The sequence below is a fragment of the Haliotis asinina genome, chromosome 1 (genome assembly GCF_037392515.1).
Source record: "Haliotis asinina isolate JCU_RB_2024 chromosome 1, JCU_Hal_asi_v2, whole genome shotgun sequence".
Taxonomy (NCBI): domain Eukaryota; kingdom Metazoa; phylum Mollusca; class Gastropoda; order Lepetellida; family Haliotidae; genus Haliotis; species Haliotis asinina.
Window position 1 is genome coordinate 86,359,394 of NC_090280.1, and position 19,620 is coordinate 86,379,013.

At 36.4% G+C, this 19,620-nt stretch overlaps 1 protein-coding gene across 1 annotated transcript in view; it reads left to right on the forward strand.

The window, feature by feature from the left end:
• The window catches only part of LOC137298995 (sodium/calcium exchanger regulatory protein 1-like), a 36,367-nt gene extending 17,835 nt beyond the window's left edge, over positions 1 to 18,532 (forward strand). Inside the window, exon 4 of the mRNA XM_067831459.1 lies at positions 16,194 to 18,532. Coding sequence (XP_067687560.1) covers positions 16,194 to 16,244 — 51 coding nt within the window. The 3' untranslated portion in view covers positions 16,245 to 18,532. The remainder of the gene's footprint in view (positions 1 to 16,193) is intronic.
• Positions 18,533 to 19,620: the final 1,088 nt, after the last annotated feature.

A 19,620-nucleotide genomic window follows, 5' to 3' on the forward strand; every position in this document is an offset into this window, starting at 1 on the left:
CTTACGAGAAGCATGAGTCACTGAAGATAGTACCCTCTACCTTCATTATCATTGACAAGTACAGACATTTTCTTGCTCATAAGCTTGTAATCCATAAAATCATCTTCTGTACAGAAACTGACACAGATTAGCTAGATCTAGATTCATTACTGCAGTTTTACTTGCCAAATATGGTCTACAGCATTTGAAAATTGTTATAAAAGAACATGAAGTTGGGGAAAATGTTTTGCTGAATGTTCGGACATTATTGTCCCAGTAAGTTGTCATTTTCAGTATAGAATGCAAATGCACAAATGTTATAAAAATAGCCAAAACGTAGCAAACTAGTCACTTCTTATATATGTGATGACAATATAACGGTCTAAAGATGTGTTTAATGTTTTCCATAGCCGTTCTACCGTAGTATTCCATAACTGTAGTTCTTCATTAGTGGCACTTCAGTATTAGATGACTAGTGACCCCGTCGCAGTTTGTTAATAGTGCCTCTTCCAGGAAGTCCTTTAGTAGTAGTACAATCATTGTACTTCCTCAGTCTGATAATAATCCTGATCACTGGATTGTCTGTTCCAGACAGGATAATTAACAGATCGCCATATAGCTGGAATATTGCTGAGTGCGGCGTAAAACTAAACTCACTCACTCACTGATAATAATCCATTAAATTCCAGTTCTTCAGCAGTAGCTCTTTAACAGTAGCCGGAGCAGTGAGGTAGCCTTATGGTTAAGGTGTTCACTCATGATGCTGAAGATCTGGGTTTGATTTCCCCACATGGATACAATGTGTGAAACACATTTCTAGAGGACCCATGAAGGTCCCAGGGTAGAACAGGAACCCATTCCATAAAAGGCGACTATTCTTGTCGTAAGAGGCTGCTAACGGGATCGGGTGGTCAGACTTGCTGACTTGGTTGACATGTCATTGGTTCCCATTTGCGCAGATTGATGCTCATGTTCTTGATCACTGGACTGTCTGGTCCAGACTCGATTATTTACAAATCGCCACCATATAGGGGGAATATTGCCGGCATAAAACTTAACTCACTCAATCACCCCATTTCCAGAGTCCCTTGTTATGATATTCCTGTGCTAAAAGTGGTGTAAATCCATTCTCACTCACTCACTTCAATAGTAGCCAAATAGTAGTACCTTTAGTATTAGTAGTATATAGTTCTTCAATAGTAGCCAGATAGTAGTACCTTTAGTATTAGTAGTATATAGTTCTTCAATAGTAGCCAAATAGTAGTACCTTTAGTATTAGTAATATAGTTCTTCAATAGTAGCCAAATAGTAGTACCTTTACTATTAGTAGTATATAGTTCTTCAATAGTAGCCAAATAGTAGTACCTTTAGTATTAGTAGTATATAGTTCTTCAATAGTAGCCAAATAGTAGTACCTTTAGTATTAGTAGTATGTAGTTCTTCAATAGTAGCCAGATAGTAGTACCTTTAGTATTAGTAGTATATAGTTCTTCAATAGTAGCACCTTAATAGTTGTTCTTCAGTAGTACCCCTTGAGTAGTAGGTTCTTAACTGTAGCTCCACAATCTTCAATAGTTTATCAGCAGTAGACATTTACTGCTAAAATTAATAAACAAATAGGAATATGATAAACAAACAAACAATAAACAAAGAGGAATATGATCATGACCATGATAAAATTGAAAAATATGAACTGACACACATTCAAAGTTCAGACATGAGACAGATCTTTTCATCATGTGTTTTCCTATGTGACATAGCCTGTCTGGGTCACCCAGTACATATTTATCAGCTTTAAATAGCTGCTGTTGAAGCTAATACATATACACTGCCTAAGTTTGTCCCATTATTTACTCAGCAAACTACACATTTAGCAAATACATCATAACAAAACTCATGGCTGGAGTTCCTCCCAGACAGCCGTGATGCTGTTGACACAGTGCATTGTCATGGCGGAGTTTATGTTATACATCAATTCTGTTAGCGACAGTGATCAATTTCTCTCCACCGAATAGTGTTGATTTTATATTGATATGCATAACATTTCATTAAGTTCAGGCAAGGAGTTGTTAATTTCTTTAACCCCAATTTATGTTTTAACGAGAGACCTCAATGACAAGCTGCAAGATGTGATATCACACAGGGAATGGGCTGGTCTAAATTTATAATTTGGTAACTTATACCAAAGCTTTAATGTCAGAAAAAGCTAACTGTTATGAAACATGACAAGCCATTTTGAAATTTTATGCATGATTCATAAGTGGGTTTTCTAGACTGTCAGCATCAGTAACGGGCAAGGCATGATGTATGTGTATAATGAAATATGAGTCATACGTTTACTATTAAATCTAGTACTCAACAAGTCACGGATATGATCAGCTTTAAGTGTTGATACAGCAATTGAGGAAAGTGTGGGAGCACACGAGTTAACAGGTGCTAGTGTTAGATAATGCAAATAATCTTTACACCAAAGTTTGTTTGTGCATGTTTTGTTGTGAAAAGTTAAATGTTGTAATCTGGGCATTTATGCTACAATAAATACAGGAATAACCAAAACATATCAATATTCCTATTTGTCAGTGTCCAAAATATGTGAATATTCCATGTCATTGATTTCCAAAGTGTATTAATTTTCCAAATGTGTTTATATCTGAAATGTTTTGGCATTCCAAATGCATTAATATTCCAATTTATTAGCATTCCAAGTGTATTAATATTCCATTTGGTTAACATTTCAAGTGTAGTGTATCAATATTCCATATGTGTTCATATCTGAAATGTGTTAACAATCTAATGTATAAAATTCCAATTAGTTATTATCCAAAATGTATTAAAATTCACATTGTTAATATTACAAGTGTGTTGATATCTGAAATGGGTTAAAAATCTAATGTGAAAAATTCCAATTAGTTAATATTCAAAATGTATTTATATTTGCATTGTTAGTATTCCAAGTGTGTTGATATCTGATATGTGTTAATATTATATATGATGAGGTAATTTTACAACAATGTTGTATTGACAACCATCTGTCTACCCATGACTATCTGCTACAAACTGATGGAGATGGACCTCCTGTGCATTAGTCTGTCGTACAGACCCTGAAGCAAATATATCCAAGAAAGCCCATGCAAGTCTAGGAAATGTGGCAAGTCTAGATTTCCTCACTTTCAGAAAATGAAGAGAGTCACAGGGCTCCATTTCATTATATTGTTATTTCTTCAGTATTAGCTTTTTTCAGTAAAATATGTTCATTTCAGAGACTAGTTCATGTAGTTGTTAGTCTAACTGTCCCTTGTGAGTGAGTGAGTGAGTGAGTTTAGTTTTACACCACACTCAGCAATATTCCAGCTATATCTGGCGGTCTGTAAATAATCGAGTCCAGACCAGACAATCCAGTGATCAACAGCATGAGCATCGATCTGCATAATTAGGAACCGATGACATTTGTCGACCACCCGATCCCATTAGTCGCCTCTTACGAAAAGCATAGTCACCTTTTATGGCAAGCATGGGTTGCTGAAGGCCTATACTACCCCGGGACCTTCATGGATGTTGTTCCTTGTGAGGAAGTGTCCATTATCAAACAATTTCTGCTTGAGTATGTGAACTTTTCAACAACTGCGAGGGACTCACATTATGAAGCACAGAATCTGAAACATCTGTTGTCCTGTGTCAGCAGCATCTCATTTTGAACTACTTAAAGGAAATTGAACAGTATTCATAAACTGTAACAATGTAATAACAAACTGCTTCCAGGACATATTTTGTTTGTAAATGGTAATGTAATGAATACACCTGTTTTCAAAAACCTTTGACTTTGTACTTGAAATGGTTATGAACACAATCTAGGACTCGTCACTATATACCTGGAATAGTGTGGATGTAGGGTAAAACTCATCTCACCAACCAAAACTAATAATATTCTAAATGTATTTATGTTCCAAATGTGTTTATATCCTGAAAGTTTTGATATTTCAAATGTATTGATATTCAGAGTGTATTAACATTCTAAATGAATTAACTTTATTGTGCTTCTAAGTTCTATAGAAAGGGTTAACTCTTCCCTCCTCCTCCTCCTCCCCCCCTCCAACGAGTTTAACCAGGCTAGATATCCTGAGGGGTCTGCAAGCGTTAAAACATTATGTATCTCAGTGTAATTAGCATCCTAGGAAGTTATAGAGGTCCAAAACGAAAAAAAGTATAGTTGATGGCTCATTTACCTTTATCTTCATGGATTCCGAAATGAAAGTAGTTTCTCCAGGGAGCTGTGATATTGTATCAGCGAATAAGATTAGTAATCCAACATATTTTGAACATTACCGTAATGACATTGGTTTGGAGGTTTACGTTTCATTAGTGGCCTTCAGGTTATATCAACTCACCTATAATCAAAAATAAAATCCTACTCTGAATTCTTAATCCTTTATCATTATCATTTAGTCTGAATAGATGACAGCAAATGTTTAATATTTCTAAATGTATTTAGTTGTGGGAAAGGTGACATTTTTGAGCTGGTGAGTGTAGTATATCATCTGTTGATTAATCAGGTTCAGTTCAGAATGATGTCAGTCATGCTGACAGTGATTGACATGCTGTTATGTGCACCTGTCATACCTTGTACAGGAATCCAGTAGAGGTTGGGGAGGGGAGGTTGGGGAGGGCCACAAGTCATACAGGAATGAACCCAACAGAGAGAGATGGTGACCCCATCAGAGGGAGATGGGAACTTTAGCAGGGGGTAGTGATGGGAAACCCAACAGAAGGGCAAGGGGAAACCCCAACAGGGGGAGCAGAGGAGAATAGAAAAGTGTGGAGAAGGGTATGGTTCTACATATCTTGATAAGTTTCATACATGACCAGTGAAACAACTCTGAAACAGTCATTTAATGGTGGATTTCCATGACAAATAACAAGATTCCCACAAAGATTTCTGTTTGTTCAGAACATATATGTAAACCTTTGATCTCAAACCCACCGTCCTCTCCCAAACAGCTGACTATATCAACACAAATACTTATATATCTGTCAGTGTCCACTTGTTCAACAATTACTTGTAAATCTGTCATTGCCATAGTAGACAGGACTGCCATGGTGAAGGCTTGAGCAAACTGACAACAGTTGATGTAGATCGTTGATGTTTGCTGCTTCAACGATAGGGATAGAAATATGGATTCATACCAGTTGTTATTTAATTAGTTTAGTTTTTAAATGCCCACAGCTTTTATTGATTGGCTGGGACATGTACTCCAATGTTGAGAAAATATTATGTTCTCTTTGAATATTCTAACCATAAATAATCAAAAAAAATTTTTTTTTAAATTCTTGAATGGACCTTAAGTTATACACCAACCTTGAGAAAATATGACATTTCTCATGATCGTTTTAGGTGTAGATTGTAGAAATAATTTAAATAATATAGTAATGAACGGCTAATAAAAGTACACTCTAGCACAGACAGAGTACTACCTTCTCCTTCATGGACTCGTTTATCCACAAATTGTATAAATTTTTTTGAAGTAGAATTCTTGATTGGCTGATAAAGTACACAACAGAGATACAACAACGTTCTCTTCAATGAGCCTTTTATCCATAAATTGAAAAAATATTTTTGAACCAGTAAAACTCAGATACACTTCTTTGCTAACAGGTTTGTATAATATGACTGTAGTATGTATATGTATTGCAGGGTAGCTGATGAGAATTACAATGAAACATTCCCTAACCTTTCCTTTTTCATACAGAATAAATTAAGATTCTTGAGATAGCTATTCTTGCAAGCATGAAATACATGCACTATGAACATTGACAAGCATGGGTTGCTGAAGACCAGTTCTAATCCGGATCTTCACAGGTAGTGTAAGTCACTGGGAGGAATGTCACAACCCATGAATGTTGTCATGAATAAATGTCACAGTGAAGATCATTGTACATCCTTTGAATGGATAGTTATGAATAACATGGAGATCATTATCTTGTCAACGGAAAGCGTGGATATGTTTTGATTTCATTAAATTTTACCATGAATATATGATTTTTTTAAATATAAGGCCAGACCAGTTTTATTTCTTGTTTTACAGATGTTTGTCTTGAGAAAACTCAAAGGCAGGAGTGGGAAAATTAAAAATAAAATCACCAATCAAAGTAATATTCCAAATGAATGCTCATTCTTCCGCATGACAAGCAAACGTCTTAAGAACGAATCTACCGCACTGCCCCAGTTGTTAGCAGATGTTTGCATGGTTACTATGGATTAAAGACAGTATTGCACTGTGCTTTTTGTTTGTTTCTACTTGACTACAAAATGAGTAAGATTAATATACTGTACATAGAAGTGAAGTCTTAGAGATTTCAAGGTATTGATTTATTGACAGTTTTGAAAATGTATTCACTGAAAGTAGATAAGCTGGAGCCAGTCAAGTACATGTATGTTTTCATACATATGGATACTTGCTGACTCTGCATATTCACAAGTATTAGACCTAGACCTACTTTACTCTCTTAAATATTTTTACTGTAAAAGACTTGCTCATAGGTGAAAATATAAGAATGATAATCAGATTTCTATCAGTTTTCTTGTCCATTATAAGATAAAACCATTTTAGCTATGACACAAAAATTTGACTTGTTTGTATTTTGGGAGGCAGAAACAAATATTTAGTGAAAAATGCTTTCATCATATTGACAGGGTAAAAATGTAAATTCAGAAAAAAGTCCTTTATCCATTTTCAGAAAATGTAGTCAGTGTTTCCTTACAGATTAGAAACAGCAAAATCCTTTGAGAGCACAGAAATCTCCTTTTTCGCAATGTGAAAGAAATATACAATTCAGTTATAGCGTTTGTGCAAGTATCAGATACGTTGAGTCGTAGAGACACATGTACATGCACAGAGAGATATACACACTGACAGAGACATATTGAGGGTAGACATAGAAAGACAGACAAACACACACACACACACACACACACACACACACACACACACACACACACAGACAGACAGACAGACAGAGTGAAACAGTGGGAGACTTCCAAGTTCAGGTCAAGACAAAATGGCTAGCCATTTGTTACAAGATATATATTAAGTTGTATCAACACTTCAAACTGTTCATGGATACCAGTAAGTGTTTTATATACTCATAAAACAACCACACTATCCACAGCTATATTTTCTTAGGTTTAATTTACACTCACTACCATGCCTGAAGTGAGAGATTACAAACACCAGACGGCTGAGTCTTACATAAGTTCAATGACTCACAGCTGTACTAGATAAACACACTGAGTTCATGTGGCCAGCATGGGTACACAGAGATGCTTATCTTGCCATTGAAATGTCCTGCATGAACAGTCTTGTAATGAAAGATCAACTTCAGACCGTGAGTCATTCGGGTTGTTAATCAGCTAACCAATAAATGAGACCAACATCCTTACACGTAAATGTAAGAAGCAGGTAAGTAGAAGTGGTCGATGTAGATCTGGAGGAATCAGTAATGGATGTGTGGAAAGGTGAGGCATGGCGTGGGGTGGGGTGGTGTGGCATGTTGGTGTTGGGGCTGATGTCTGGGAATTCATGCCACTGAAGTATTTTTTCTGTTCTTTTGGAAATATCCCTTTAAGAATATTACAGCTATTAATAAGTAAGTGAGTGGAAGAAGATGACTGACAAAGTGGTCTTTGGAATGAAAGATAAACATACCGAATATCTTTGATTAAGTGAGACTGCATTTTGAAAGAATGTAAGTTAGATGTATGCTGGTTTTAGCAGTATTCCCTCAAAACCATGACAAGGGTCACCAAAAATAGTTTCCTTAATAGTGCAAATTTGATGCTTCAGCCCCTACACTGTCCTTGGTTTTCATATCATGATGAATGTTTGTGACCTGACAGACAATTAAATCTACCATAGAGTCAGTATTTTTACAATATAAAATGCTGTGAATTAAATTTTGTGTGGACACCTGCATATTTCTTGAAGAGATGAGTGGATAGAATCCATATGTGTTTGGCTGCCTTCGACAGTTTTGTTTGACTATGCTCACAGTCTGATAAAATCAATGCCATGGATGAATAAATTTACAGCCGTATCATTAATCTCTCTAAAGACAGCGGTGTTGCTAATCTCACACTCTACATGAAAAGCAATTTGTCAAAATCATTTATTGTGATATGCACTTTAATTATTTCAAGTGGTTATAAATAAAACCACTTGTACGTATCATTAATTGCAGGCACTTAAGCGTGTTCACCCAATTTTAAAATTATTTTTAAGTGTTCTTTACTTCCAATTCCGCCATTCCAGTCTGTGTCACGTCACCCTTCAGTGTGTACTCAACCTGCTCAAACAGGGCTGGCTAAAGAGATAAAGTTAAAAAGAAATCTTAATGGTTTCTGTGTGAGAGAGAGATAAACACGATGATGCAATGTCACAATGAGTGGGTTGATGGCTATTTTTGTAGGATGATTTTAGGCCAGCAAAGCATGACTCGCATTATATGGTCTTACTACATATATGTTAATATGCTCTGCTAAACATATTCATTAGGTCATCCTGACCTTTAATGTAAAATAAACATATGTTTATATTATTGATCCTTATTTATTGAGTTTCTTCATCCATGTGGTGTTCGAAAGAATAAAAGAGATTTTTGCTGCTGATGTTTTCATCAGTCATTTCATTTCAATAAATTGCTTTTTAAGATTTATATTTTGAAGGACATTGTGTTGGGATGGGTTCAGGTCTCTCAGGGAGTTCAGAATGATATTTCACTGAGAGTTGATTATTGTATTTAAATGTGAGTTATATGATGCAGCAAAAATGATAAACTGCAAAAATGATTTGTAAAAGTATTTGAAAATATTATCATAAATCATTACAACTTTAACAAGAACTCATACTAGTTTTAGAATTTTATTAATTATTTACCATAAAAAATATTAACAGTTGATACTTAGAACATATTTCACATCCAAAATAACTAAATCTATTTGCTTTTTGATTTAAAAACAATTAGGGAACATTTTGTATCATCTGAGAGTATCAGTGTATCAGTGCATCATTTCAGTTTCCTCCAAGGATGTGAGTTGGGTTAAGTGCCCGGCGTAAATAGTGGAGGTGGGCTATAACACCGATTAACCCATATATTATATCATACATTATAAACTTCTCAATACAGTGTATTGCAGTACACTTTTTGCTAACCGGTTACCCAGTATGATTGGTAATTTCCATGACTATTGATCGGTAATCTGCATGATGTGTTCAAAAATACTTATAACATTTGTACTTCTTTTATATGAGTATACATTACAATTTTTTAGGATATTTATTGGCAATATGATTGCATTTGCATGAAATTTAAACCATATATATATGAGTAAAAGAAGATGCTTTTTCTTGAGTTCCAAGCTTCAGAGCACAATCACTGATTTAGAAACATTTTCACATCAGAGTTCTGACAGTGTGATGGAAGCAATAATTACGTTAAACTATTTGTGACAATTTCACAATGTGAACATTTTGGCACTACCCAACCCTAGTAAAGAGTATCCCAGTTCCACCCCAGCATGTCTGTGTGATGCGTGAGCTAGATTCTAGGAGATGCAGTTCAGAAGCATCTTTGGTGCTGTGTGGTTGTTGTTTATGCAGCTCTCAGCAATATTGTCCCGCTGTATGGTGTTGGTATGTAAATAACTGAGTATGTACCTGACACCCAGTGATTGATGTCATGAGCATCGATCTACTGCAAATTGCTGACATGCAGCAACAAAGTTAGTCTGTGTCTCAGGCCCATGGGCCCTTATTCTCGAAACGTTCATTGCCCTAAGAATTCTTAACTTTGATTGTAGCTAATGTGTTAAGAATGGGCTTAAGTTCATAGGGCTATGAACGTTTCGAGAAAAGCTAGCCTGAACCATATTATTTTCCCTACTGCCAAGCCCTCTCTGCAGTGCTAAGGCCCAAATAAAGCATGTCTAGATTTCCTCTGGTCTGCCTGGCGCTCATTTTCAATTTATATGGGTTTGTTTATTACTATCAAAATTATATATATATTCAGAGACTTATCATTAGTCTACAACCAAGTCTCATGATCTTTAGTTTTCACTTAGTATAATCATGGGGTGCTTAATACCAATTCTAACCCCAATCTTCACAGTTTGTCCACATTGGAATAAATCAGAATCACTGTATCCCAGGCCCATGAAGGTCCCGGGGTAGAATAGGTCTTCAGCAACCCATGCTTGCCATAAAAGGCAACTATGCCTGTCGTAAGAGGCGACTAATGGGATTGGGTGGTCAGGCTCACTGACTTGATTTACACATGTCATCGGTTCCCAATTGCGCAGATCGATGCTCATGTTGTTGGTTACTGAATTGTTTGGTCCAGACTCGATTATTTACAGACCACCACCATATACCTGGAATATTGCTGAGTGCGGCGTAAAACTAAACTCACTCACTGTAACCCAGGTTTCAGGCACATCCCAGTTACACAACTCGGACACTGCCTCCTACACAGCTTATTAAAGTAATCAACAGGAAATTGATTCAAGTTTGGATAATGTCAATGAGGGAGATGTAATTACATCACCACTCCTTGTGGTGTAAGTGTCATGCGAGGTCAGCCAACAGTGGACAATTTGAGTCTTTCATCACAGCTTCCTGCCTCTTGTCTGGAGATATGTACTTGAGCTGAGGTGTCATTTGCTTCTTTTTTTCTGACCGATTTTGTGTCAGATGACAATTTAATATTTTCTTAATTAACTTAATTGCGTAAAATGTAGGTCTGGCTAAAATATTTATATTTGGAAATTTATTTATGAAGAATTATTAATGGTCACCACTTGCCAGTGATGTGAAATATTTTGTATTCTTTCAGACCTTCTGCGCACTTTTGCCAGAAGTTACTTCTCGGATATTTTTTAATAACTGATAAATATTTAGTTAATAATTATCAATCGTTGATCAATACGGATGGCAGCTCCAGTACACAGTGATAACAGTTTTAGATTTGCTGCACATGTTGAAGTGTATCTATTGTATGCAGTTGTGTAATAAACGTTGGTGTGGAAGTTGCAAACTTAGTAGTGGTGAGTTGTTATGCTGAAGTTTATCATCATGAAAAATATTTTTTTAAATAATTCATTTTCCATGTTATTTACATTTACATTTTGTGGGGATAATTTTTTAAAAATACTTGTCTTTCTTGACTGAATTTCATTGATAGAAGAAGTTAAAAGTAGTTGTACATGCAGAGAATGTGGCTTATGTAATAGGATGTGTGACTGATGTAAATGGGTTTAATGGCTGAAGGAAGTGTGTGTAGACATCACTCTTTGAAACCAATGTTGTTTGAACCGTTTATTTGGAATTCTTAGTGTTCTGATAAATTCCACCCCACAGCAATGATGACTTCATCGTCTCTTGTCAGCCATCATGTGCAGTTATGTTTGTTCACTGTCCTAAGTTTGTCCAGCAAACACAAGAACCTGTCCTGTCCCTTCTCCCATAGATAATCTTACTACAATGACCATTGTCTTGACCACGTCACAGATGGCTCCACCAGTCTCTTCACTGCATGTTTGTTCATCAAGAAGCTGTACTTGTTATTCAACAGACTGTCTTAGTTATTCAACAGTTCATCACTGTTACTCAATACCCGACAGTGCAGTTTAGCGAATTTGACAATGTGTTATTCAAGAGAACACTGGACAGTGCAATACAGAACACTTGACAGTTACATAATGTTATTAAGCAGAACACTGGACAGTGCAATGCAGAATGTTTGACAATGTGCTATTCAGTTACATACTTTACAGCATGTTATAGAATACTCACATGATATACATGTATTCAATGGAATATTTAAAAATTTAATTTTCAGAAGAATATTTTACAATGTATTATTCAATAAAACATTACTTACTAGAACAAGTATATTTGAAGCATGTCACTAGCCACACCAGATCTCTGTTAGACAAATGCTAAGTCTCTGAAAATACACAACAAGAGAGAATCTCCCCAAGTGTTGGCAAGCCTCAGATATTTGTAGCTTTATCAACTAATGTTGATCTAACTGATATTAGTAGACACGAGTGTGAGATTCTACTTATCATCAAAAATCATTCTTCATTTGTTTTCAAGGAAAAAAGCACATCTCACTGTACTACCATAAGACTTGCAGTGCAGCGATGTCATAGCATTGTGATATCATCAAGTTCATGACATCATAGCTTTGTCAAGGCATTGTTCAAAATCTGCTGTGTACACAATATGTACTAGGAGATGCCATATGATCTCACACAAGCGATATCTACTGTGGTACACAGTTTTGGATGATTTGGAAAGTAAGAAATAATCCCATTCAAATTGATCAGGAGCCTGGTGAGGTGGGAGATTCCTGAACATTTGGAAATCTTGCTTCATTTAACGATACAACATTGCTTGTAGGGCTAGGCAGTAGGGAAAATGATGTGCTTCAGAGACTGTGAGACAGACTAGATCTGTATCAGTTATATGCCCTGTTATATCAATGTTGTATTAGTGACAATCTGTTAAGTCCAGGATGTATCACATGTACCGGTATGTATCCATGACGATGTAGCAATGCTCCTTTACTATTTTCACAATCTCAGTTTGTCGTTATATTCCTCTTCAAGGTGCAGGTGTCAAGTCTGAATGCTTACATCGCAAGTGCCAAGGATTTAGAAATTTCAGAGCTGATTGGCTGATGCATCCTCCAATGGAGACATTGTTGTATGAGATGCTTATTAGATTAAGATTGAAGTGGAATCCTGGATGCTGTATTATCAGCGATAACAGGGAGGCCTTACGGATTTCAACCATGTCAGAAAGATAACACACAAGGGCTTTCATCCGTTGTTAAGATAGTTTATTTAAACTGTGGGACAATGTAAAGTAGAGAGTTTGTGACTGAAATTTAAAACTGTAGGAACCTTTGATAAATTTGAGAGTCTTTTCACAGACATATTCTTTCAAGGTATGTCATCAGGAAGAGATTATATGGGGGCTTTCATCAGTTGTCTTAGGTAGTGTTGACTCAGGGGCAAAAGAATGTATTCAGACTTTGTCAGGTATTTTGTAACTTGAAGAACTGTAAAATTACATTTTGTATGTAATATGTTTCAAATGAAATATTCCCGTGCTTCAAATACTCAATAACACCCGGAAATTGGCCAACACATGATGTTTATCGACATTGTAAACACAAAAGTAAACCAAAGGGGTTTTACTGTCTGCACTGGTTTACATCGGATACGGACACAGCAGTGAAGTGTCATCAGCTGGCCGTTTCAGCTGGTTCTCATGGTAGTATCTGGAGTTGCTCATTTGTGACGTCATTCTAACTTTACGTCACAATATGATTTGAATGACGTCACCACTATTGATGACACAACAAAACAATTGTTTACGTGTCAATACGCGGTGAATAGTCTTTCAGTTTCCGGGAATCTAATACCATTTAATCATGTTTTTCAATCAGATTACACAACACAGTAACTTTTGGTTTACAAGTATTGATAATTCACAGATATGGAGGAAATATTTTCATAAAGGATTACAATATGCATGGGTAGAAAGTTGTAAGCTAGATGTTCTTGCTTAGTGATGTCCCTTCTTACTGTTATTTTTACAAAATCTGTATCATTTCCATGATGCAATATGAACATAGAAATCTGATTTCTGCACTCATGCCAGTCATATACCATTTACCTTACAACTTGTTTCAAATTCTACAGGACGGAAACAAGTAATTGTAAGGTAAAGCGAATCTGATGGACACTTGTACATAGTAATCTCTTGTTGTTCTAAGCAGCCATCCAGCTGATCACCATTTTAAATCTCATGGCATTAACTGGATACCAGCTATCATCTTTGGAATTCCTTATTTGCATCATGAGACTTATGACATTAATGCATTTAAACCCAATTATCAGATCCTGTCACGTCCATGTAACTATGAAATGGATAACTAACTTGTCTATCCAAGTTGATGTTAATAGTGTTATCGTATCTTTTATCTTAACTAAATGATTCTCTTTTGAAATTGTAATGAAATCACGTATGATTTGCTTTTAAATCAAGTCAATGTGTGGGGCGCAAATAGGCCTCTTTATGGCCAATGTCACTCTAAAACTGTAAAACTAACCAACCAACTTGCCTAAGTTTACACCCAAACCTGGTCACAGTAACTCTGAAAATCTTTGCGAGAATATTTCTGCGCTGGTAGCATATGTTTCTGTGTACATACAGATGAAAACAAAACTTTGAGTTAGTAAGTTCTCTTGAGCTTGTGGCATTAATTAACGTATTCAGGTCTTCAGTGGTGATTCCTGGTTAGGGCTGCATCCTTGCCATGCTTACCATAAAAGGCGACTATGCTTGTCGTAAGAGGCGACAAACAGGATCGAGTGGTCAGGCTGGCTGACTTGGTTTGCACATGTCATCTGTTCCCAATTGTGCAGATCTCTGATCATGCTATTGATCACTGAATTGTCTGGTCCAGACTCGATTATTTACAGACTGCCGCCATATAGGCGGAATATTGCTGAGTGTGGTGTAAAACTAACCTCACTCACTCACTCACTGCATCCTTGACTTTAGGCTGGTCATGAGAAGAGACTTATTGTCGGTTCAGTGACTTGCTTTATCATTGTACCCTGCCAGTGTGGATTGATGCTCATAACATCACTCCCTTGAGCCTTTGTAATTTATTGTTTCATAGCTTGGGCAGATTCTACAAAGACATCTTAGTGCTAAGGTGTCCATAATGCCCATACTTGATATAGGCTTGTGATGGTAGCAGTGTGGAGGTCATTTGCCCTTACTTGATATAGGCTTGTGATGGTAGCAGTGTGGAGGTCATTTGCCCTTACTTGATATAGGCTTGTGATGGTAGCAGTGTGGAGGTCATTTGCCCTTACTTGATATAGGCTTGTGATGGTAGCAGTGCGGAGGTCATTTGATATAAGCTTGTGATGGTAACAGTGTGGAGGTCATTTGCCCTTACTTGATATAGGCTTGTGATGGTAGCAGTGTGGAGGTCATTTGCCCTTACTTGATATAAGCTTGTGATGGTAGCAGTGTGGAGGTCACTTGCCCTTACTTGATATAGGCTTGTGATGGTAGCAGTGTGGAGGTCATTTGATATAAGCTTGTGATGGTGACAGTGTGGAGGTCATTTGCCCTTACTTGATATAGGCTTGTGATGGTAGCAGTGTGGAGGTCATTTGCCCTTACTTGATATAGGCTTGTGATGGTAGCAGTGCGGAGGTCATTTGATATAAGCTTGTGATGGTAACAGTGTGGAGGTCATTTGCCCTTACTTGATATAGGCTTGTGATGGTAGCAGTGTGGAGGTCATTTGCCCTTACTTGATATAAGCTTGTGATGGTAGCAGTGTGGAGGTCACTTGCCCTTACTTGATATAGGCTTGTGATGGTAGCAGTGTGGAGGTCACTTGCCCTTACTTGATATAGGCTTGTGATGGTGGCAGTGTGGAGGTCATTTGCCCTTACTTGATATAGGCTTGTGATGGTAGCAGTGTGGAGGTCATTTGCCCTTACTTGATGTGGAGGTCATTTGCCCTTACTTGATATAGGCTTGTGATGGTAGCAGTGCGGAGGTCATTGGCCCTTGCTTGATATAGGCTTGTGATGGTAGCAGTGAGGAGGTCATTTGCCCTTACTTGATATAGGCTTGTGATGGTAGCAGTACAGAGGTCATTTTGTGGAATGGGACTTTGGATTATGTTATTGGGTGTTGATCAAACTCATTCATTGGTTGACTGATTGATTCTTTCAGATTCTTTCCCATCTTCCTGTGTTTAGTCAAGCTCATTCTTCCATTCTTCATTCATTCAGCTTTTTCATTCATTCACTCATTCATTCGACGTGGGGTAGCCTAGTGTTTAAAGAGTCCGCCGGTCATGCTGAAGACCCAGGTTCGAGTCCTTGCGTGGGTACAATGTGTAGAGGCTATTTCTGGTGTCCCTTGCCATGATATTGATGGAATGCTGCCAAAAGTGACGTAAATCCTTACTCACTCTTTCATTCAGTCTTTCATTATTCATTCAAGCTCATTCATTCATCATCCATTTCTTCCTTCATTCATACAAACATTTTTTTGTTAATAATTTACTCATTCATTTGTGTTTTTCATGCATGCTTAATCCTCATCTGTCTGTTACAGACACTCACAGCAAAGGGAGTGACCTGCACACGAAAATACCAGAAGGACTAGCAACACCTTGAAGACATTATCGTCAACTTACATCATTGACCTGTTGCTTCCTTCCATTGATCAGAGTCCTGCTGATTGACTAAACATTTGGAGATGTGTTGGTCATGGTGAATCACGAAAACCATACCTCTGCAGAAGTTTATTATTTCAAGGAATGGTAAAAACCTAACAACGTTTCTATTTTTTGTTGTCAGAAGCAAACATGTTTGAATTTGAAATATGTTTGAAGTTAGCTTAATGGCAATCTACACTATTCCAAAATATTTGAATGACTTTGGCGTTAGCATGCACGACTCAAGACACAGCATGTAGATTTATTTCTTCGAAGGTAATTAATGATTATCCTTATACTAAATCATTTTTTCTCTGAGATGAGCTTAAAGCTGTCCAAGATCTCATCAACAAAAGAGAATATGGATTGTTCTTTGATGGGATAACATGTGTTACTCAACTGGAAAGTTTGTTATCTGATAAGATAATGTTTGATATCTAATTGGATAATATTTGTTACCTGAATGGATAATTTTTGTTACCTAATTGGATAATGTTTATTAGCTACATGGATAATGTTTAAATAATTAGATAATGGTTGTTATCTGACAGGATAATATGTGTTACAAAATTAGATAATGAATGTTATCTGATTGGATAATGCTTGCTATCTGTTAAACCAATGGCTGTTATCTGACTTTGCCATGATTATTGCTGTTTTAAAGAAGGGATGTGTGCTTGTGATTCAGCATTTACCAGCAGGCAGGACGTAACAATTTATATGAAATGATGTTTCAGAATATTGCCAAAAAACATCTGACAACTTACAAGTATAGTGTTCCACCTAGGCACATTTAGGAGGGTGCTGTGCCCTACCTTTTGATTTTTGCGCCCTGCCCTTTTTGTTTTTCACCCTCCCATTTTGGCCTCAATCCCAGTCAGTTATTTCCTTGAAGAAAGTTGTGAAAAGATACTTGGCAAAGAAGAAAAGAAAACTGTAAATTGTTGTTCAGGTTTTTTGTGAAATTGTAGACAAATGTGATAAAGGATTAATCATAATCTTAGAATACAAAACGAAGAGTATAAAATGAACTTCTGAATTGAAATCATAAGATTGTTTCATTTCATTTACTTTTTGGTATTTCTTCAATAAATGCCCTTTTAGATTTTATGAAGTGCCCTTTTCTATAAATTTACCCTGCCCTTTCTGAACTCTATGGGGAACACTAAAGTATTGCATATGCCTCTTGAGGGTGTCACTGAATATTATCTTGTTTGGTTTTATACACTCTTTGCAGTAATTCAGTATAGCCTACTGCAGAATTAGTTCGTTTTTCAAGTTTGGTAGATGTAGACCTGAGACTATTTATTCAGCAAGTAAAGGAACTCGACCCCGGTCTCATAATAAGTGTCTAGTCAGCACATATTTTGAAATCAAATCACGAAGTCAGAATTCTTTTTTACAATATCATTGCCAATATGTGATTGATTATGTTTTTACAATGTTGTTATTATATAATGGACAATATAAGTTAGGGATGTTGGTATTTTTATGACTGATTATTTTATCAGTATGTCAGTAAATAAATACATCATTATCCATAATTTCAAAATTTACATACATCCCTAACTATTTTTGTCCAATATACTTTTAATTCAACGAAAGATAGATATAGTCTTGTTTTATTGCCATAAATGATTTTTACATCCTATCCATTGATTGGTATGTTGAAAATTTAACAACTTGTGTGAAAGGAAAGAGGAGACACATTTTTTGTATGTTTTAACGGTTTTTATTTTTACTTTTTTTATGATGAAGCATTGAAAGACGAATACTATATATTTGAAAACAACTGATTATGTTCTCATTAGAATTTTTCCATCAAGATGTCAAATGTTACAGTAGATAATTGTGGGTGATCTTTTTGTGATGACAAATATCTACTTAGTGTTTTGGTGCTTTAAAATGTTACCAAGGATTACACATTATCTTTTCACTGTGCGAGCTTACTTTAGTGCATGTAACTTTATCCATGCTAACTGCCTTTTACGTAATAACAGGATTAAAATTATTTGGCCAGTCTTTAAGATCACTCAAGAACAGTATTTATTTCAGAAGGATGTCAAACTGTGAATTTCTTACCACTGTTTATTGCTATGTATAGTTTTACATGGGTTAGGATTGTGGGACATTGTGATACATACATTGTGTGGTGTCCAGCAGATAACTGGAAGTCACATTGTCATGTTGGTATCAGTTCAGCATATTAACTATGGCAATAAAATATATAATCTTATAATTTGCATTGTGGTTTGTTATTGTTTGATAGAGCTGAAATGGAAGTAAGTGAGTGAGTGAGTGAGTTTGATGCCAGTATTTCAGTGATAAGACTGATATTAGATGGGGTGGTAGAGTCCTTGACGTTTGTCACTGAAACCAAGGATCATCATCATCATCATCATCATCATCATCACCATCACCATCATCATCACCATCACCATCATCATCACCATCATATTCATCCTAACAGATGCTGGATTCAAACTCAATCACTGGATCCCAACAGGAACATAACTGTGGATGACTAGCTTGGCCAAGTTTTAACTGAGAGCTGGACATCATGACACTGAAAAGCCTGAGATATTGAGAAACAGGTGGCATATGCAGCTGTGTTAAAGATAAAACAACGTTTTTGGAAGCAAATGTAAACCTGCAGAGGAGGGAAAAACCTGACTCAAAGGTTTTACATCTGCTGCACAAAACAAGAAGTATTTTATCCGACTTGAGAAACGTGATGAATGTGAAACACAAATATGCATTATTTTCAATTTGTGCAAATGTTTTGCGTACATGTACTGAGCAGAACAACATTGATGGAACAGCCCACAAATGATGGAACAGCAGGTGTCATCTGGGATGAGACTTTCAGCCAACACTTTTCCTTGAATGTGTGATGCATGTGCTACCCGTGTCCAGAATGTATGCATTCTTCCTGCAGTACCTATCTTGTGAGGAACATATGGTTCATAATGACAAACAATCTCATTCTTTACAGTGATCCTTCATTGCCTAGTGGATAAAACTATCCTCAGAGTGTAGGGTTGCACTTCCAATCAGGTTATTGCCACAATATACTGAAATTTTCCATAGGGTGATATTTTACAATCAGTGACAGCAAGACAAAGTTGTATAAATCATAAACAATGGTCATTTCAAAACCTATATCAGGTTAAATATCGACCATTCTGAAACCTAGGTTTTGAAAGGGTTGACATTTAACCTGATATGGGGTTTTCAAGACCTAGGTTTCGAAATGATCTGTGCAAAGTCACAGCAGACGTCTACCGGATTCTGGAAGGAACCGACTTTACTACAGACAAATAA